Here is a 21,760-nt window from a genome sequence, read left to right as displayed (position 1 = left end):
TCATCTCAGTCTGGTCTCGGTCTGGTCTCAGTCTCGGTCTGGTCCAGTCTGGTCCCGGTCTGGTCCCGGACCTGGATCAGTCCTGGTTCAGTCCGTATTCGGGAAACGGCCGTTATCAGTTTTTTTCCATTTTTCATTTAAACACAAAATTGAAAAGTGAAAAAAATTAATCATTTTCTGTTTTTACATTTTGGTTTTGGAGACAAATAACGAAGAAAATAGTTGTTTTTTGGTTTTCTTCTTCTTATTCCAGGAGGGGTGAGGGGGCGGGGTTAGACGGGGTTAGACGGGGTTAGACGGGGGCGTGAGGACGGGGGGGGGGCCTCACAAACATCGCGTCCTGCGGGTGGCGCCGTTTCAGGGACAATGCCCCAATTACTCGTCTTTTATTCCTCCGTCGCGTCTCGTCTTTTTGACACGAGCTTCAAACGTCCGAGCGGCGCCGGGGTCAGAGGTCGGGGGTCGGGGTCGGGGGTCGGAGGCACTAAAGCTGCATTGTGTAACTTTTCCGGTGGAGAGTCCGTTAAACGCTTTTCTCCATGGAGCTTATGGGTTATCTTTTTGTCTGGAATGTTCCACAGTACGGCATTAAACCTTCCTATCTCCACGGAGACGGAACCGGACCGAGTTACGGGTCGGATCTGTGGAGAGGCGACGCAGCTCACAGACAAAATATTGTTTTTCTAAGTATTTTTGAGTTATAAAACCATCTGTAGAGCTGTTTAAAGTCACACTGCGGAACATTCCAGGCAGAGCAGTGACCAGAAAAGTTACACAATGTACCTTTAAGTAAAAGTATTAAAGTACATGTACTTTAAGAGTGAAAAGTTAAAGCATTTTGCAGAGATTTTTTAGAACAATTAAAGAAAGAAATGCAGTGATTTTGATCAAGAATTCAGCTGATTTTAAGTGATTCAAGTGATTTCTTAATTTTTCTTAATTTTTGGTCTAAAAGAGGTCTAAAAACAGACTAAACCAGGACTAAAACAGGTCTAAAACAGGTCTTAAAACAGGATTAAAACCAGGACTAAAACAGGACTTAATCCTGCCACCGGACCGGTAAAATAAAAATAAAATAAATAAATAATAATAATAATAATAATAATAATAATAATAATAATAATAATAATAATAAGGGAGAGAAGAGTTGGAAGAAAAAATTATGCTTTAACATTTTTATAAATAGTAAAAGATGATGAAACGAAATGATGACTAAAAAAATGGGTGAAAAAAAGAAGAAGAGCAGAGAGGAAAAAAAAGGAACTTAAATTATAAACTGGCCAAAATATCAATATATTAAAAATTAAATAAATAAAAAATACTTTTACACAGAAGTCGAGCCCATGGAGACAGAGGGAGGGCATCTGACACACACAAAAGTATATTTAAATATTTGTAAAGTAAATTATTTTTCTTAAATAACTGTCAGACTATAACCATTCACATTTCGTTTTTTTTTTTATTTCGATTAATTTACGATTCCACCTGATGCCAACAAATATCTTTCAGAAAAGTTTGAACCGATATTTACAAATAATAAGAATAAAATTGCACAGATATTTTCATAGATTATAATAAAAACACAATTTCTTTAGACAAGACAAAGTGATTTTCTGGATTAAACGGTCTCACTTTCACTTCTGTTCACATGTGGTGTTATGTGTGCGCGTGTGTAATCTCTCGGTGTTTTCATATTTTGCCGTTGATTGTGTGTACGGTGCGCATACGTGTGATCCGGTTACATAAGTGTGTGCGCTGGGTGCACAGGAGCACGAGGCGGATAAAGAGGAAGTGTGCGGCTCAAACTGCGGAAGTCAAAAGTGCTGAGGCTCTGAGCGGGAACTGGACCAAGACTCCAAAACTGTACGAATATGCAACATCTGCACACGCTCGAGTGTGAACGGGCAGTGTGAACGCAGTGTGAACGGGGCAGTGTGAACGAGGCAGTGTGAACGGGGCAGTGTGAATAAACGGGCAGTGTGAACGGGGCAGTGTGAACGGGGCAGTGTGAACGGGACAGTGTGAACGAGGCAGTGTGAATAAGGCAGTTTTAATGTAGTAGTGTTTGTTTTGTAGTGTGAATATAGTAGTGTGAATGGAGCAGTGTGAATGGAGCAGTGTGAATGGAGCAGTGTGAATGGAGCAGTGTGAACGGAGCAGTGTGAACGGGACAGTGCGAACGGGCAGTGTGAATAAGGCAGTTTTAATTTAGTAGTGTTTGTTTTGTAGTGTGAATATAGTAGTGTGAATGGAGCAGTGTGAATGGAGCAGTGTGAATGGAGCAGTGTGAATGGAACAGTGTGAATAAGGCAGTTTTAATTTAGTAGTGTTCTTTTTGTAGTGTGAATGGAGTAGTGTGAGCAGGGTAGTGTGAACGGAGCAGTGTGAATAAGGCAGTGTGAACGGAGCAGTGTGAATAGAACCGTGACTGGAGCAGGTTTTAATTTTGTAAAGTTTGTTTTGAAGTGTGAATGCAATAGTGTGAACGGAGTAGTGTGAACAGGGTAGTGTGAACAGAGCAGTGTGAACAGAGCAGTGTGAACGGAGTAGTGTGAACGGAGCAGTGTGAATGAGGTTTTAATTTTGTAGAGTTTGTTTTGAAGTGTGAATGCAATAGTGTGAACGGAGTAGTGTGAACAGGGTAGTGTGAACAGAGCAGTGTGAACAGGGTAGTGTGAACAGAGCAGTGTGAATGAGGTTTTAATTTTGTAGAGTTTGTTTTGTAGTGTGAATGTGGTAGTGTGAATGGAGTAGTGTGAATGGAGTAGTGTGAATAAGTTAGTGTTCATTTTGTAGTGTGAATGGAGTAGTGTGAATAGAAAAGTGTGAACAGGGTAGTGTGAATGGAGCAGTGTGAATAGAGCAGTGTGAACAAGGTTTTAATTTTGTAGAGTTCGTTTTGTAGTGTGAATGAGTAGTGTGAACAGAGTAGTATTCGTTTTGTAGTGTTCAATTTGTAGTGTTTTAAATATATAGTGTGAATGTAGTAGTGTGAATGTAGTAGTGTGATTGTAGTAGTGTGAATGTAGTAGTGTTGATTGTAGTAGTGTGATTGTAGTAGTGTTGAATGTAGTAGTGTTGAATGTAGTAGTGTTGAATGTAGTAGTGTGAATGTAGTAGTGTTGATTGTAGTAGTGTGATTGTAGTAGTGTTGAATGTAGTAGTGTTGAATGTAGTAGTGTTGAATGTAGTAGTGTGAATGTAGTAGTGTGATTGTAGTAGTGTGATTGTAGTAGTGTTGAATGTAGTAGTAGTGTTGAATGTAGTAGTGTGTGTAGTAGTGTTGAATGTAGTAGTGTTGAATGTAGTAGTAGTGTTGAATGTAGTAGTGTTGAATGTAGTAGTGTGAATGTAGTAGTGTGATTGTAGTAGTGTGATTGTAGTAGTGTGAATGTAGTAGTGTTGAGTGTAGTAATGTTTGTCTTGTAGTGTTCAATTTGTAGTGTGAATGCAGGAGTGTTATTTTTGTAATGTGAATATTTTATGGCTTCAGAAAATGAACATTTCAAAGTAGTAAAGTACTGTAGTGTGCTATCGATGGACACGTTTTACTTTTACTTCATTAGATTTGGGAGAAGGCTTTTTTGAGCAGGACTCAAAAGTAAAAGTATTTTTTATGATAGTTTGAGACCTGCTGAAAAGGTTCCGGGTTTATTTTAAACACATTTGTAGTTTGAACAAACACAAATATACAAATAAAAACGACTAGAAATATCAAAATTCTGAATAACTTTTTCTCTCATCCTCATGGCTGGTGTGACGCTCTTTTGAAATATATTAAATTAAAGATAAATGTTGTAGCTTTTGGGTTGGGGCTCCGTCACCTGCTTGTTTCTATGGAGATGTCATTTCTCTGTCTGGAATGTTCCGCAGTGCGACATTAAACAGCTCGACTTTTATATACCGCTACATTTATTCAAGCACAGGTGGTTTCAGAGCTCAAAAATCCCTAGAAAAACCGACATTCTGACTGTGAGCGGAGTCGCCTCTCCACAGATCTGACCTGTGACTTGGTCTGGTTTGGTTTCCGTGGAGATAAAAAAGGTTTAATGCCACACTGTGGAAAAGCATTTGACAGTTTGATAGTTTCAGAATACACTTTTAAATGATGTTCTTATCATAAAAACAAAACAAAAAAGAATACTGTGGTTAAAAAACACTTGAGCGACTTTATTTGGACACAGGAGCTCACAAAATATTATAATAACAAAGAGAAATGGTTTCATAAATTCTAAATCAGTGAGTAAATAAATAAGAGACTGCTGTAAAATGAGGTATAATTCTATAAATGTGCAGAAGCAGGAGTGAAAAGTGCATAAATGTGGTATAAATGTGGTGGTGTCTGTGTGTAAAACGAGAGTAAAAAGCTGCAGCTCGAGGCTCCGGGCTCCAGTCGATCCTCACATGAGCCTGAGGAATTCAGAGCAGCTCCGACATGAAGGACGTGATTCAAGAGACACACGGCTCCAGTTCACATGACATCACAACATTCTACACGACTCACTGTACGGCGGAGGACACGAGGGGACCAGGGGACGAGACGAGACAGGAGCAGGAGACAGGAGCAGGAGACAGAGAGACAAGGGACAGGGATGAGGATGGAAGACAGGGGACAGGAGACAGGGGACAAGGGCAGCAGACAGGGACAAGGACAGGGATGAGGACAGGAGACAGGGAGACAAGACAATAGCAGGACACAGGGGGGCAGGAGACGGACGAGGACAGGGGACCAGAGACAGGGCTGGAGACAGCGGACAGAGGACGGGACAGGGGTAGGAGACAGTGAGACAAGACAGGAGCAGGAGACGGGGGACAGGGAGAAAAGACAGGAGACAGGGGGAAGAGACAGGAGACAGGGGACAGGAGATAGGGAGAAAAGACAGGGGACAGGGGACAGGGCTGAAGACAGGGACAGGGAGACAGGGGACTGGAGCAGGAGACAGGACAGGAGACAGAGAACGAGGACAGGAGACAGGAACAAGGTTGAAGACAGGGACGGGAGAGAGGAACAGGGCTGGAGACGGGGACGAGGACAGGGATGAAGACAGGAGACAGGGGACCAGAGACAGAGCTGGAGACAGGGGACAGAGGACACAGAGGCAGGAGACAGGGAGAAAAGACAATAGCAGGACACAGGGGGCAGGAGACGGACGAGGACAGGGGACCAGAGACAGGGCTGGAGACAGCGGACAGAGGACAGGGGCAGGGGACAGGAGACAGGGAGACAAGACCGGACAGGAACAGGACTGAAGACAGGGACAGGAGACGAGTCAGGGGACAGGAGACAGGGCTGGAGACAGGGGACAGGGAACATGGAGACAAGACAGAAGCAGGAATCAGGGGACAGGAGAAGGAGACAGGGAGACAAGATGGGACAGGAGACACAAGACAGTAGCAGGAGACGGGACAGGGAACAGGGACAGGAGAGAGGGACAAAGCAGGAGACAGGACTAGAGGCAAGACTGGAGACAGAGACAGAGCTGGAGACAGAGCTGGAGACAGAAGACAGGGACGGAGACGGGGGACAGGAACAAGGCTGGAGACAGGGATGGGGACAGGGGACAGGGGTGGAGGTAGGGACAAGTTAAGAGAAAGGGACCGGGCAGAAAACAGGGACAGGAGACTGGGACACATCAGAAGACAGGGCTAGAGACATGGACAGGGACATACACAGGACATGAGACTGGAGTCAGGGGACACGTTAGAAGACAGGGACAGGGCAGGAGACGGGGGACAGGAGACAGGAACAGGGTTGAAGACGGGGACAAAGTAGGAGACAGGGTTAGAGGCAAGGACAGAGCTGGAGACAGAAGACAGGGACGGAGACGGGGGACAGGAACAGGGCTGGAGACAGGGATGGGGACAGGGGACAGGGGTAGAGACAGGGACATGTCAAGAGACGGGGACAGGAGACTGGGACACATCAGAAGACAGGGCTAGAGACATTAGACAGGGCAGGAGACACGGACAGGGACAGACACAGGGCACGAGACAGGAGTCAGGGGACACGTTAGAAAACAGGGACAGGGCAGGGGACAAAGGCAGGAGACGGGGACAGGGCAGGGGCAGGGGACAGGGAGACGGGGGACAGGGCAGGGGACAAAGGCAGGAGACGGGGGACAGGGCAGGGGAGGCAGGAACGGGCAGGGGACGGGGAACAGGGCAGGAGACGGGGACAGGGCAGGGGACAAAGGCAGGAGACGGGGGACAGGGCAGGGGACAAAGGGAGGAGACGGGGACAGGGCAGGGGACAAAGGCGGGAGACGGGGACAGGGCAGGGGACAAAGGCAGGAGACGGGGGACAGGGCAGGGACAAAGGCAGGACGGGGGACAAAGGCAGGAGACGGGACAGGCAGGAGACGGGGACAGGCAGGAGACGGGGACAGGGCAGGGGACAAAGGCGGGAGACGGGGACAGGGCAGGGGACAAAGGCGGGAGACGGGACAGGGAGGGGAAGGCAGGAGACGGGGACAGGGCAGGGGACAAAGGCAGGAGACGGGGGACAGGGCAGGGGACAAAGGCGGGAGACGGGGACAGAGGGGAGGCAGGAGACGGGGACAGGGCAGGGGACAAAGGCAGGAGACGGGGACAGGGCAGGAGCTGCGGTGGAATGTGGACCTGTCAGATTTCAGATTTGTGGACGTGGTTTATGGTTCATATCTCTGTAATGACTGGGCCTGTCCACATGAAACAAAAACCTGCTCAGAGTTCAAGGTCTCCTCCTCTGTCCAACCAGAGTTTACTGCTGTCACTTCAAACTCCTGTTGTGACAATTAAAACAAAAAAAAAAAATACAAAGTGGATTTTCCCTCTGGTCAGGCTCAGATTCGGTGTCACTTGGGGGACGGGGCTCGTAACAGAGCAGTGCTTTCAGTTAGCGTCACAGCCTCGGGGGAATGTCGATGGCGTCAGCTGCGGAGGATCGATTTAACGGCTTTTCACTCGATGTCATTTTAGTCCAGTTCCTGCTCTGCTCCTGTAAATGACCCAGTGGTGTGAAAAGTAACAGTGTATGGAGGAGATCGGGCCTCAGTCGGGTCGCGCAGTCGGGTCGCGCAGTCGGGTCTTGTGTGGGGTCAGAATCTGGACTTAAGTAGGATCAGATTCTGGCCTTAATGGAGTCAGACTCTGGTCTTTGGTGTAGTCAGACTCTGGTCTTTGGTGTAGTCAGACTCTGGTCTTTGGTGTAGTCAGACTCTGGTCTTAGGTGTAGTCAGACTCTGGTCTTTGGTGTAGTCAGACTCTGGTCTTAGGTGTAGTCAGACTCTGGTCTTAGGTGTAGTCAGACTCTGGTCTTAGTGTAGTCAGTAGTCAGACTCTGGTCTTTGGTGTAGTCAGACTCTGGTCTTAGGTGTAGTCAGACTCTGGTCTTTGGTGTAGTCAGACTCTGGTCTTAGGTGTAGTCAGACTCTGGTCTTTGGTGTAGTCAGACTCTGGTCTTAGGTGTAGTCAGACTCTGGTCTTTGGTGTAGTCAGACTCTGGTCTTTGGTGTAGTCAGACTCTGGTCTTTGGTTTAGTCAGACTCTGGTCTTAGGTGTAGTCAGACTCTGGTCTTAGGTGTAGTCAGACTCTGGTCTTTGGTTTGGTGTAGTCAGACTCTGGTCTTAGGTGTAGTCAGACTCTGGTCTTTGGTGTAGTCAGACTCTGGTCTTAGGTGTAGTCAGACTCTGGTCTTAGGTGTAGTCAGACTCTGGTCTTTGGTGTTAGTCAGACTCTGGTCTTTGGTGTAGTCAGACTCTGGTCTTTGGTGTAGTCAGACTCTGGTCTTTGGTGTAGTCAGACTCTGGTCTTTGGTGTAGTCAGACTCTGGTCTTTGGTGTAGTCAGACTCTGGTCTTTGGTGTAGTCAGACTCTGGTCTTTGGTGTAGTCAGACTCTGGTCTTAGGTGTAGTCAGACTCTGGTCTTAGGTGTAGTCAGACTCTGGTCTTTGGTGTAGTCAGACTCTGGTCTTTGGTGTAGTCAGACTCTGGTCTTAGGTGTAGTCAGACTCTGGTCTTTGGTTTAGTCAGACTCTGGTCTTTGGTGTAGTCAGACTCTGGTCTTTGGTGTAGTCAGACTCTGGTCTTTGGTGTAGTCAGACTCTGGTCTTAGGTGTAGTCAGACTCTGGTCTTAAGTAGGATCAGACTTTGGTCTTACGTGGGGTCAGACTCTGGTCTTAGGTCGGATTAGACAGTCGGGCCTTAAGGCACATTCTGTTGTGTTTGGGACTCGGGGAAAACCCACCTCCACCTTGAGGAAGTGCAGTGGAATGAGTCAAACTGAGGTTCTGAAACACAAACTGGGGCTGGACTGGAGCAGCGTCTGTTGAGTTTATGTCACAGGACAAAGTGCCAGAGCTCACAGTGACACACAAAGCCTTTATAGAACATTACAGTTGTATGAATGGCCACTTCTGCTAATGTTACACCAACACACATTTTAAGTTTTGTGATAATCTATGTTGCTTGAAGGAACAAAATGATACTTACATCACGCCCTGTTTCTGCTGAGTCATAGTCCTGGAGTAGTTTGTAGTTTCAGACTCTGGCCTCAGTTAGGGTCAGACTCTGACCTTAGGTGGGGTCAGACACTTAAGTATTATCATGTAATACCTTATACAAGTCAAATACACCGTCTCTAGTAACTGAAGGATCAATCATTTTGGACCAAAGATCACGATCTCAGACAACATGATTTTGGGAGCATCAAAGGTGTGTTTTTTTGCAGTTCTCCTAAAGCCCAATTTATGGATTTATGGATCTGCATCAAGGTCTATGCGCCGCAAAGTAATTCACCGCTACAATGCGATGAGACTACGATTTAAACCTGGCGTAAATTTGAACATGAACCATCTCCAACGCGACAGAAGCACAGAACAGACTCACCATCAGCAGAACACCCCTCTGTCACAGAAACAACACTCATATTCCACTGAGTCGTGTCCTTTAGTCCCACAGAAAAGCTGAACCGCATCAGCGCACAAGGAGCGAGCCGTTTTTTTCAGCGCTTATAGTACTTATACTTATAGTAAGTTTTGTTTCTGTAAAACGTAAACAAATGTGCGCAAAGCTGCATTAAACACATGACACGATTTGACACTGGACCGTAAATTGGACCAGCGTCAAATCATCGTTGCAGGACTCTGTTGTGAAATTTCTGTGATGTTTGCAAATGTTCACGTGCACTGAAACTTGATTTGAAAAAAAAAAAAAATCTCGGATGAAATGGAAATCTCAATATCTGCCAGAGAATTCTTAAAATCATTTTTGCCCTAAATCCGACCATCAAATTTGGGAGAACTTGTTATTTCGATCCTGAGCTCTGGTCTCATTTTCCTCCTGATACTTGTGGTCAGACAGTCTGTGGTCGGGGTCAGACTCAGGCCTTTGGTTTGGGTCAGACAGTCTGTGGTCAGGGTCAGACTCTGGCCTTCGTTTTGGGTCAGACAGTCTGTGGTCAGGGTCAGACTCGGGCCTTTGGTTTGGGTCAGACAGTCTGTGGACGTGGTCAATAGTTCCGCATGAGCTTTGGTCCGTCCTCTTCCTCTAATGGGCACAGTTCAATACAGAACATGTGGGACTGGACCTGTCACTGTAGGCTCCATTAGCTCTAATAATTCTGCATTTATCGACGCATAGAGAACGTAAAAAAAGGGGCAAAGCAAAGCAATAACAGTATAAAAGAAGTATTTGACGGACCATCCACCAGAGAAGTTACACAATGCACCTTCAACGTGTTTATACATAGTTTTCAGCAAATATCACATTTTCAAAACATTAAAAAGTCAACACGGAGATCTAAATATGCTCTTTGTTATCAGTTAATACCCGAAGACGTAAAATAACCCATCTTTAGTAAAAAAATTGCACCGTCAAAACTGGGAGAACTTGTTTTTTCGACACTGAGATCTGGTCTCGTTTTCCTCCTCGCGCATTGTACAGGAACATTGTCTCCGCAGGACACACAGGAGAGAGAGAGAGTGTGTGTGCGTGTGTGTGTGTGTGTGTGTGTCTGTGTGTGTGTGTGGTGCAGCCTTGGGGCCTGACCTTGTAGTTGACACAGTGATAAAAGTTGTATTAGACGTGCTTGGGTTACCTCTGAATGTGATCCTCCTGCAGCCTCTCCTCGTCTCACCCGCGGACTGTACGAGTGAAAAGAAGTGAACTGAGGAGAGTGTGATGTTAATGACAGACTGTACTAGAGAAAAAAGTGAACAGGGAGTGACTTTACTAGTGAAAAAGTGAAATGAGGGAGTGACTTTACTAGTGAAAAAGTGAACTGAGGGAGTGTGACAGCATCCAAAGACTGTACTAGTGAAAAGAAGTGAACTCAGGGAACGACTGTACTACTGAAAAAAGTGAACAGGGAGTGACTTTACTAGTGAAAAAGTGAAATGAGGGAGTGACTTTACTAGTGACAAGAAGGCTGCGTTCAGACTGCAGCCTGAAGTGACCCAAATCTGATTTTTTGGCTTCTATGTTCCTGTATCCGATCTTTTAGTGACAGTCTGAACGGCACAGATCCGAATTTTTCAAATGTGACCCAGGACACTTGGATATGTGCTCCTGAATCCGATACATATCTGATCTTTTGACATGCGACTTCAGTCTGAACGGCCAAAGCGCATCCATCCGACCTACACGTCATTAACAAGCGACAAACGTCACTATTCTGCGCTGAAGCAGGCGGAAACCGGAACTGTAAAATCTCCAGGTGCTCAATGCTCGCGACCATATTTGGACAACTTCCGTAAACACAGAGACGCTCGCTGCGGTTGACGCATGGGGTTGACGTCATCGTGTCTCCAGTGTCACATGCGGGACACTTTCGGGCCGTTTACCGTTCACACTGAAGTCACAGACAAGTCGCATTTAATTGGAAATGTGAACGACCTCGCAAAAACATCGGATTTCACAAAAAAATCTGAATTGAGCATTAAGCCCTGCAGTCTGAACGTAGCCGAAGTGAACTGAGGGACTGTGACGTCACCTGCAGACTGTACTAGTGTAAAAAGTGATCAGGGAGTGACTGTCCTAGTGAAGAAAAGTGAACTGAGGGAACAACTGTACTAGTGAAAAGAACTGCGGGAGTGTGACATCACCCACAGTGTCCGGCTCCAGTCAAATGAAGCTCATCGAAGCTGCAGTTATAGGAGAGAATTTGGATCAGTGTGCCGTATTTGGAATATTAATTTATTTATGGACAAAATAGCAAAATAAAAACCCCAGCATCATGTTAATACAAATGTTTTAAGACAAAAATAATGAGGCTCACTGCAGCAGTTACAGAGACACGGGCGATTGTTTTTCAGTGTAAAGTGAACTGGAGCCAGAGTCAATGGAGCCGGAAGCGCGCCCATTAGGGTTATAACTTTTTGAACTGTCCTGCATCATGATTGGACGAACTCTTTGGTATAATTGAAGAAACCAAACTCCATTTTCAACACTCTTTTAAAAAAGTTCCCCCGAAACAAAAAAATATTAAATCCACATTACAGCCGATGATCTGAAACGTGAAACCGAGTTAAGTTCTCACAAGGATCATTACAAGTCAATGTGACTGAAAATGGATCAATAATAAGTTGTACTGCATCATAATAAACTGGAGTTTTACTTTCTATTCTTGTTTCACTTTATAAACCAACAAACCAACACTGACAATCATCATTTTTGGACTTTTAGTTTCCTATTTTATCTGATCTTTACCCTGATCATGTGTTTTGTTCCTGTGTGATTAAAGAGAAAATTGCCTTTGGTTCTTTTATGATTGAAGATATGAACCTTCTAACTGTTTTATTCTGGTTGTTGTTTTACCAAAACTTCATTTTGAGTCCGGGGGAGACTTTTTTCAAAAATATGACCAACTGAAGGTCAATTCCTTTTATTACTAAGAAAAGTTCATGAAAATATGACACAGGGTGTAGAGGCTGTAAAAAAGTTATAACACTGGTGCCCATGAACACTTCCTGTTTGGACTGAGGCGGCGAGCGAGTTCACTGTGTCCGTTTATAAAAACAGTCTATGGTCTAACTTTGTTTTCTCTTTCTCTCTCTGCAGCGACGTGGGTGGGCGGCGGCTTCATCGTGGGCACGGCGGAGGCGGTCTATAACCCGTCCATGGGGCTGATCTGGGCCGTCATGCCCATCTCCGCCACGCTCTGCTTCGTCATCGGTGAGTATCGGCTCCACGCGGAGCTCTGCTGGTTTACAAGACTCATTTTCTCATTTCTACAAAACAACTGTGATATTTTTCATTTCTCTATAAAACTCCCATCTCTGTTTGAATTAGAAATACACCGATCCAGCTTTTTCAGTTCCGATACTGGTATTGATACTTTGGCTTTTGGTGTCTGTTGATATCTGTGAGACAATCCAGCACATTGTCCTGGATCGGTGCAAATATTCAATCCGTGTGTCATTCATTCATTTGTTTTTCAATATAAAACCAAAAATAAGAAAATGAAAAAACAACAGTTTTCTTCATTATTTGTCTCCAAAACCAAAATGAAAAAACAGATAAAAAACAAACAAACAGATAACAGCCGTTTCCCGTTTACCTAACTTCTGTGACTTCGATGTCGAACTTTTGCACCGAATACGAACTGAACCAAGGACTGAACCAGGACTGAACCAGGACTGAACCAGGTCCAGGACCAGAGCAGACTCCGAGCTTTGACTCCGAGCCTCCGCAGGGTCCGAGCCTCAGCTTCGAGCTCTGGTCTGGTCCCAGTCAGGTCCTGGTCTGGTCCAGTCTGGTCCCGCTCTGGTCCCGGTCTGGTCCCGGTCTGGTCCCAGTCTCAGTCCTGGTCTGGTTCCGGTCTGGTCCCGGACCTGGATCAGTCCTGGTTCAGTCCGGCATCGCAGTTTAAGTCACGTAATCGGGAAATGGTCGTTATCGTTGTTTTTTTTCCATTTTTCATTTAAACACAAAATCGATGGTTTTGGAGACAAATAATGAAGAAAATAGTTTTTTTTTTTCATTTTCTTATTTTTGGTTTTATATCGAAAAATGAATGAACGAATGGCACATGGATTATATTTGATGTATCGGTATCATTGCGTCCTTAAATTGAATAACTTTTTTTTTTTTTACAAAATACACTCCATAAATATGCTGGACGACGTACAGATCGGTGGGTTTAAGCGATATATCGATCCAGTATCGTTATTTGTAGTTGCCGACTGAAATGTGAATTCCAGCTTCCAAAAACTGTTGCAATGAGAAGTGCTTTTTCCCCTCAAACCGTCATTTTTCACATTTTCCGCTCTCCCTGGTTTGTCGAACAGTAAATAGTCGAGGCTTTTTCTTTTAACGTTGTTTTTACAAACTTCGTTTTTCAGACGGATGCGTGTTTCACTCATGACCTCAGCTCTTCTCTGGACACGTCAAGCTTCTGTTTTCGGCGTAGAGTTTGCGCTTTCGTCTTTTTGAAACCCCTTCACAATAAGACCGCGTCAGTACCTCGTGAGCGCGGAAGGTTTTATTTTGAAAGAGCCGCAGGAAGTTGTAACTGAAGGCGACGTGAGAGTTTTCCTCGGTCCGACATGAAACAAAACAGAGAAGAGGCGCACGGAAAGAACAATAATATAAACATTTACTGAAGATAAACAAGAGTGACGTTTATGAAGTGCTCGGCTCCAAACTCCAAACTCGCCCACGGACTTTCACTGACACGGCAGAAAACACCTCCTCCTGATTTAAGACGCTCACGATCACGACTGTCTCCATAAATGTTGACTTACTTTTCTAAATTTTTATTACCTAATTTTTGTCCCCAAACACAATAATGAAAAGATAAACCAAAGAATCCCATTAGAATTTACGGTCAGGTTTAATTCTCAGAGATTTAAAGTGTGATTAAACACCTAAACTCTGCCCACAAACACTTTTCAAACAGAGCTTCTTCAAAAAATGGCCAAAAAATAACTTTTGAAAAACATATACACAGTTTTTTTTAGTATTTAGTTCCACGTTAAAGGTTCCACTTTAAACAAACGTGACTCTTGTGAGCTTTAAATCAGGTTCTAATGTTGTTCCCTCCTCAAAAAAACACAACTCCAGGTCTGTTTGAATCCGTGTGTCGTTCGTTCATTTGTTTTTCAAAATAAAAGCAAAAATAAGAAAATAAAAAAATAAATGTTTTCTTCATAATTTGTCTCCAAAACCAAAATGAAAAACCAGAAAATGATTCGTTTTTTCAGTTTTTGTTAAAATGGAAAATGGAAAAAACAGATAATGGATTTAACCAGGACTAAACCAGGACTAAACCAGGATTAAACCAGGACTAAACCAGGACTAAACTAGGACTAAACTGTTTTCAGTCCTGGTCTGGTCCCGGTTTGGTCCCGTCTCAGTCCCGGTCTTAATCACAGCCTGGTCTCAATCCTGGTCTGGTGCTGGTCTAAGTCCTGGTCTCAGTCCCGGTCTGGTTCCGGTCTGATTGGACCTGGTTCAGTCCTGGTCTCAGTTCCGATCTCAGTCCTGGTCCTGTTCCCTGTCTCAGTCCTGGTCTCAGTCACGGTCTGGTCCCGGACTCAGTCCCGGGCTCAGTCCTGGTCCTGGTCTAAGTCCTGGTCTCAGTCCCGATCTGGTTCCAGTCTGATCGGACCTGGTTCAGTCCTGGTTCAGTCCTGGTTCAGTCCTGGTTCAGTCACAGTTTAAGTCATGTAAACGGTCATTATCCCTTTTTTCAATTTTTCATTTAAACACAAAATCGAAAACTGAAAAAATGAATCATTATCTGTTTGTTCATTTTGGTTTCGGAGACAAATAATGAAGAAAATCTTTGTTTTTTCATTTTCTTATTTTTGGTTTTATTTTGAAAATCAAATGAATGAACGACACACAGATTCAGTTTGTGTTGAGGAAACATTAGATCAGAAAACGTGTCCAGACCTTCACTCTGGACCCTCGTCTCCTCGGACTCGCCCGCGGCGTTTGGCGAGGAGGTCAGGGCGTCCGTGGAGAGCAGGCGGAGCGGGCGGAGCGGGGCAGAGCGGGCAGGGCGGGTGGAGTGCTGCCTGGACGCTGCTCCACATCCTGAAGCCTGAATAATTGAAAACGCCACATTTGTCCCGGGGTTTGTGTAAATAATAGAACCGCGCTAAAGGAGGACAGACTGTTCTCTGCTCACGTCCACGTCACCAAACACACGAAACACACGAAAACAAACGCACCTGTGTGCAGAGGAACCTGCAGGGGGCGCCGCTACGCTCCTGTGAACTCAAACGGATCAGCGATTATTGACTAAATATTTCACTCTGATCTGTTCTGATGTCGTTTCCTCGTCACAAACAAACCTGGAGCTTTGTTTTGTTTCATTCAAACATGTTTAACTCACAAACTCTGCACATTTAATGTTCAGTGTTGGGAGTAACAGATTACATGTACCAGAGTAATCAGAGTACAAATGATGAGTAACTGTATTCAGTTACAGTTACTGTTTCAGTGAGTGGTAATTGGATTACAGTTACTTTGTTGAAATAAATGGATTACACAGAGGGATTTTAACTGTTTTCACATTTTGGGCTAAAACCAGGACTAAACCAGGTCTAAAAAAAGGACTAAACCAGGTCTCAGGTCTAAACCAGGTCTAAACCAGGTCTAAACCAGGAAACCAGGTCTAAACCAGGTCTAAACCAGGTCCAAACCAGGTCTAAACCAGGTCTAAACCAGGTCTAAAACCAGGTCTAAACCAGGTCTAAACCAGGTCTAAACCAGGTCTAAACCAGGTCTAAACCAGGACTAAACCAGGTCTAAAACTAAATATTGAAGAGTTCATTTTGGACCCATGAGCCAAAGAGCACAGACCTGAAAACAACACGACGCCTCTTGGGTTCAGCTTCAGATTTGATTCTAGTTCTATGAGTTAAACTCATAGAATAGAATCAAACCTGGCCTCCCGCCCGTGTGACGTCTGCGCGGCGTGGAGCGTTTGGACCAATCAGAGCGAGAGCTGTTAGAGCGGCTCAGAGCGACGACGCTCAGTCTGACAAAGATCACTTTTAGACGCTTTGAGGATTTAAACATTTTTTAAAAGTTTATGTTGTGAAAACAGAAAAGAATCCTACAAAATTCAGCCTTTGTGAAAGCCGGACGCTCTGTCAGAACACGGGCAGCTTGAATTCCCAAAAAATTATTGTGCTTCTGTGGGAAAATTCTTTCTGGGCCCAAACTCCTGGAGCTGCAGTACCTCGAGTGACCACTAGTCTGTCCAGTTTTTATTCTAGATCCGTGTTTGTAACTCTCGCGGGACTTAGACGAGCGCTGAGTCTCGTTCTGTCCCTGTACGAGTCGGCGCCCCCCGCAGGTCTGTTTTTAAAAGTGCGCAGTAACAGTGAGCGCCCTCTGACCCGGTGTCACCCGCCCAGACTCCCGTGGGTGCAGCTGTAAAAACTGTAAAACAAACACCGCCCCGTCTGAGCGTGTCCAGGCTTTAGGTCAGACGGACTCGCCTCGATTCTTCTACATCTGATTTTAAATATTTGCCAAAGGTTTGAGAATTCCTTTTCACTTCCAGTTCCGATCCACAGTCGCAGATAAAACAAAACTCAAATCTACAGTGACTTTTACATGTTAAACTATTTTTAAAAAGTGAAATAAACAGTTTCATGTTTGAGAAAAGACTTCACTGCAAATTTCTCCAGTCAAGATTTTAAAATTATATCAGGTTATTTATTTTGTTTTCAGATTTATGATCGACTTGGACTCGAGTCAGACTTGAGTCACTATTTTCAGGACTTGAGACGTGATAAAATGGACCAAGACTTTGGACTCGACTCGGACTTGAGGCTCAGTGACTTGAGAAGACTCGATGCTTCTGCTGAAAGAATCCGTGTGTCATTCGTTCATTCGTTTTTAAAATTTAAAAAACAGCATTTTTTTTCATTATTTGTCTCTAAAACCAAAATGAAAAAACAGATAATGATTCGATTTTTCAGTTTTTGATTTTGTGTTTAAATGAAATATGGAAAAAAATATATAATGGACTGAACCAGGACTGAACCAGGTTTAAACCGTTTTCAGTCCTGGTCTGTTCCCAGTCTCATTTCTGGTCTGGTCAGGTCTGGTCTTGGTCTTGGTCCCGGTCTGGTCCCAGTTTCAGTCTCAGTCCTGGTCTGGTCCCGGTCTCAGTACTGGTCTCAGTCTTGATCTCTGTCCTAGTCCTGTTCCCGGTCTCATTCTCGGTCTGGTCCTGGCCTCAGTCCCGGTCTCAGTCCCAGTCTGGTCTCGATCTGATCCTGGTCTCAGTCCTGGTCTGATCCTGGTCTGGTCCTGATCTCAGCCCTGGTCTCAGCCCTGGTCTGGTCCTGGTCTAGTCCTGGTCTCAGTACTGGTCTCAGTCCCGATCTCAGTCCTAGTCCTGTTCCCGGTCTCATTCTCGGTCTGGTCCTGGCCTCAGTCCCGATCTCAGTCCCGGTCTCAGTCCCAGTCTGGTTTCGATCTGGTCCTGGTCTCAGTCCCGGTCTAGTCCTGGACCTGGTTTAGTCCTGAAAGTTTAAGCCACGGGAAATGTCCATTATCTGTTTTTTTTTTTTTTTCCATTTTTCATTTAAACACAAAATCGCAAACTGAAAAAACGATTACCTATTTTTTAAATTTGTTTTTTTTAGACAAATAATGAAGAAAATAGTTGTTTTTTTCATTTTCTTATTTTTGGTTTTATTTTGACAAACAAATTAACAAATGACACCTGGATTCCGATAAAATATTTTGTCGTTTTTACCGTAAACGTTCTCGTGTAAACAGGCTTTTATTTGAGTTCTGACACTGCTTCATTTTCTTTTAGAGCTCATTTATTTCTAATTTTTAAGTCATTTTCTGATAAATTTAGGTGTTAGTTTTATATTTTAAAATTGGTCCGAGTTTGTTTTTCAGTGTTTCTCTTCTAAAGGTTAAAAAGATAAAGTGTAAATGTAACTTGTGTGGAGCTGTGACCTGTGGGCCGAGCCGCCGATCTGATATCTGTGTCTGTAAACACTGGATATCAGGACGCACACACACACACGCACACACACACGCACACACACACGCACACACACACACACACACACACGCACACACACACACACACACACACACACACGAGATCCTGGCTCTGAGGAAATGCTTAAAAGCCTGCGCTGATACAAGTGTGACGATAAAACTCACATTAACTCGGGAAACGTGAGTTGCACAAAACTCACAAAACTTTACACACACACACAAAAAAAACACACACACAAAAAAACACACACACACACACAAAAAAAAAACACACACACAACAAAAAAAAAAAAAACACACAAAAAGTGAAGGAAATTTGAGACGTTTACAGAATTTGCGTTAAAGTCTCAGTCCATCTGAAATGAGCCGCCCTCCCCTATGAGCCGTCTCAGATTTGGCTGAAAAAAAAAATCAAAAAAATTCTAAAATCACCAAATGAAAGAATCTCAAATTTTACCTCAATCCCTTCAGTCGTTCCTGAGTTATTTCCCGTTGAAATTTTAGGGCCATGCTCATTTTTGGGAGACCATAACTTCATAAAAAAATAGATCTAGGAAGCTGAACATTTATATTATTGTAGATTTTTGGTCATAGATTCTGAATCTGTTGTCAAATATTGTGTATCTTTATTAAGGGGGGACTGTGGGACCCCAAAATTTCACATTTGGTTGTCGCTCCAATTTTAATTTTTTTTATTTTTGAGGTCCAAGCAGATATTTGGAAAAACTAACTGAACCTGAATATTTGAGAGAATGAACATTTTTGATAAGTTCTGGTCTCTCAACCATGTTTATAAATTAACGCTTCTGGAAAAATCGGCACGGACCCAAAATTTCCACGGGCCATAACTCAGGAACGACTGAAGGGATTGAACTAAAATTTTCGATTCTTTCATTTGGTGATTTTAGAAATTTTTAGAATTTTTTCCAGCCAAATCTGAAACGCTCACGGGGAGATTCCTTGAAAACGGCTGATTTAACGGCTGATTTCGAAGTGTTGTGTTGAGTTTCCGCTCTGGTATCGGTCCACATCGGTATCGGCGGATGCTTAAAGGCGCGGGAGTATCGTATCGGTATCGGTATCGGCGCCGGAGAGCGTGCGGTGTTGTGGGTGGGATGTGAAGTGTGTCCAGGAGCTGTGGTCATGTGAGACGAGCGCTGACGGATCTGACACAACAGATGCACTCACACACACACAGAGAGACAGAGGGGGGGTCGGAAATACAGAAGAGAGGACAGAGGGGTCAGAAACACAGAGAAAGGACACAGGGGTCAGAGAGAGAGGTAGGGGTCAAAAATACAAAGGGATCATAGAGAAGGGGGTCAGAAACACATAGAGAGGACAGAGGGTCAAATTTACAGAGAGGTCAGGGAGAGAGATGGACAGAGGGGTCAGAAACACAGAGGACAGAGGGGTCAGAGAGCGATAGGGTCAGAAATGCAAAGGGATCATAGAGAAGGGGGTCAGAAACACAGACAGAAGGGTCAGAAATAAAGAGGAGTCAGAAAGAGGGGGTCAGAAATACAGAGAGAGGGACAGAGGGGTCAGAAATACAGAGAAAGGACAGAGGGGTCTGAGAGTGATAGGGGTCAGAAATGCAAAGGGATCAGAAATAAAGAGGGGTCAGAGAGAGAAAGATGAACCGAGGGGTTAGAAATATAGATGACAGAGGGGTCAGAAACATCAAGAGAGGAACAGAGGGGTCAAAATGCAGAGGGGTAAGACAGAGAGAGATGGACAAAAGGGGTCAGAAAGACAGAGAGGACAAAGGGGTCAGAAAGACAGAGAGGACAGAAATACAGAGGGGTCAGAAATACAGAGGGGTTAGAGAGAGGGGGTGTCAGAAATAGAGATTGAGGGAGGGTCAGAAATACTGAGAGAGGAGAAAAATCAAGAGGGCAGAGGGGTCAGAAACAGAGGGGTCAGAAAACCAGAGAGTGATTGGGTCAGAAATATAGAGGGGTCAGAGAGAGAGGGGGGCAGAGAGTCAAAAACATATAGAAAGGACAGAGGGGTCAGAAATACAGAGAACACAGGGCCCAATGAGAGAGGGGGGGTCAGAAACACAGGACTGAGAGGTCAGAACACACACAGATGGGTCAGAAACACACACATAGGGGTCAGAAACACACACATAGGGGTCAGAAACACACACATAGAGGTCAGAAACACACAGAGGGGTCAGAAACACACACAGAGGGGTCAGAAACACACACAGAGGGGTCAGAAACACACACAGATGGGTCAGAAACACACACAGAGATGGGTCAGAAACACACAGAGGGGTCAGAAACACAACAGAGGGGTCAGAAACACACACATAGGGGTCAGAAACACACACATAGGGGTCAGAAACACACACAGATGGGTCAGAAACACACATAGGGGTCAGAAACACACAGAGGGGTCAGAAACACACACAGAGGGGTCAGAAACACACACAGAGGGGTCAGAAACACAACAGAGGGGTCAGAAACACACACATAGGGGTCAGAAACACACACAGAGGGGTCAGAAACACACACATAGGGGTCAGAAACACACACATAGGGGTCAGAAACACACACAGAGGGGTCAGAAACACACAGAGGGGTCAGAAACACAGTTGGATGGTGAAGAACTCTTAACAGTGTCAGAAGTTTTGGTCTGGACAACAGCAGGAAGAGAAGTTGAGTCAGCAGGAAATGTTTGTGTTTTAGAGTAAATTCTCATGAACACAGTTGTGTGTTCATCAGTTGTGAGTCGTTGTGCGTCGTTGTGCGTCGTCGTGTGACAGTTTGAGGTTTTGCCGTTGCAGTTTGAGTCACACTTTTGTTGCTGATGAAACCGCCGCGATCTGAAACCTGTGAAACACTAAAGGTCTTTTTTTTTACCGTTTGTCGTACTTTTTAATCAGTCTGAGAAAAAACTTTTTTATCACACGAAAAAAACAAAAACAAAACACGACCACGTCCCTTTAAGTGAAGGAGGTGAGAGGTCAGAAATACACAGAGGTCAAAAAGAGGGGGTCAGAAATAGAGAGAGGCCGGAGTCAGAAATACACATGGGTCAAAGAGAGAGAGGGGGGTCAGAAATACACCAGGGTCAGAAATAGAGAGATGACAGAGAGATAGAAATACAGAGGGGTCAAAAATAGGGGTCAGAAATACGCTAAGGTCAAAGAGAGAAAGAGAAAGGGGGTGTCAGAAATAGAAGACAGAATCACTGAGGACTGAGAGAGGGGTCAGAAATATAGAGGGGTCAGAAATACACAGGTATCAGAGAGAGGGGAGGGTCAGAAATAGAGGACAGAATCACGGGGGCAAAGGGGTCAGAAACACAAGATAGAAACATAGAGGGGTCAGACACACAGGGGTCAAACACACAATGTAGGTCAGAAACACTCAGGGGGTCAGAAACACACAGAGGTCAGAAGCACACAGAGGTCACAAACATAGAGAAGGGTCAGAAACACACAAAGGGGCCAGAAAAATGGGTCAGAAATACACAGAGGGGTCAGAAACACAGGTCTTCAGTGTCCGGCCCCTGTAAGTGAAGCCTCCGTCGTGTTTTTAAATGTTCCTCAAACACACAGAGATGTTTCTATCAGAGCGTCGAGTCCTCGCAACTTCAAGTCTCCATAATTTTGAGTCCCCATAACTTCGAGTCCTCGCAACTTCAAGTCCCCGTAATTTTGAGTCCCCATAACTTCGAGTCTTCGTAACTTCAAGTCCCCGTAATTTTGAGTCCCATAACTTCGAGTCCCTGTAACTTTGAGTCTCTGTAACTTAATGTCCCTGTAACTTCGAGTCCCC

At 44.6% G+C, this 21,760-nt stretch overlaps 1 protein-coding gene across 1 annotated transcript in view; it reads left to right on the top strand.

Annotated features, from left to right (window-relative positions):
- Positions 1 to 366: 366 nt before the first annotated feature.
- The window catches only part of LOC110166987 (high-affinity choline transporter 1-like), a 92,077-nt gene continuing 70,683 nt past the window's right edge, over positions 367 to 21,760 (top strand). The window contains exons 1-3 of the mRNA XM_055162921.1: positions 367 to 454; positions 1,837 to 1,863; positions 12,039 to 12,152. Coding sequence (XP_055018896.1) covers positions 367 to 454; positions 1,837 to 1,863; positions 12,039 to 12,152 — 229 coding nt within the window. The remainder of the gene's footprint in view (positions 455 to 1,836; positions 1,864 to 12,038; positions 12,153 to 21,760) is intronic.

The sequence above is a fragment of the Boleophthalmus pectinirostris genome, unplaced genomic scaffold (assembly GCF_026225935.1).
Source record: "Boleophthalmus pectinirostris isolate CB_2022bp ecotype Guang Dong unplaced genomic scaffold, ASM2622593v1 HiC_scaffold_5, whole genome shotgun sequence".
In the NCBI taxonomy this organism is placed as follows: Eukaryota; Metazoa; Chordata; class Actinopteri; order Gobiiformes; family Gobiidae; genus Boleophthalmus; species Boleophthalmus pectinirostris.
The sequence above is the reverse complement of the archived record's forward strand: the minus strand, read 5'-3'. Positions and strand labels throughout refer to the sequence as shown.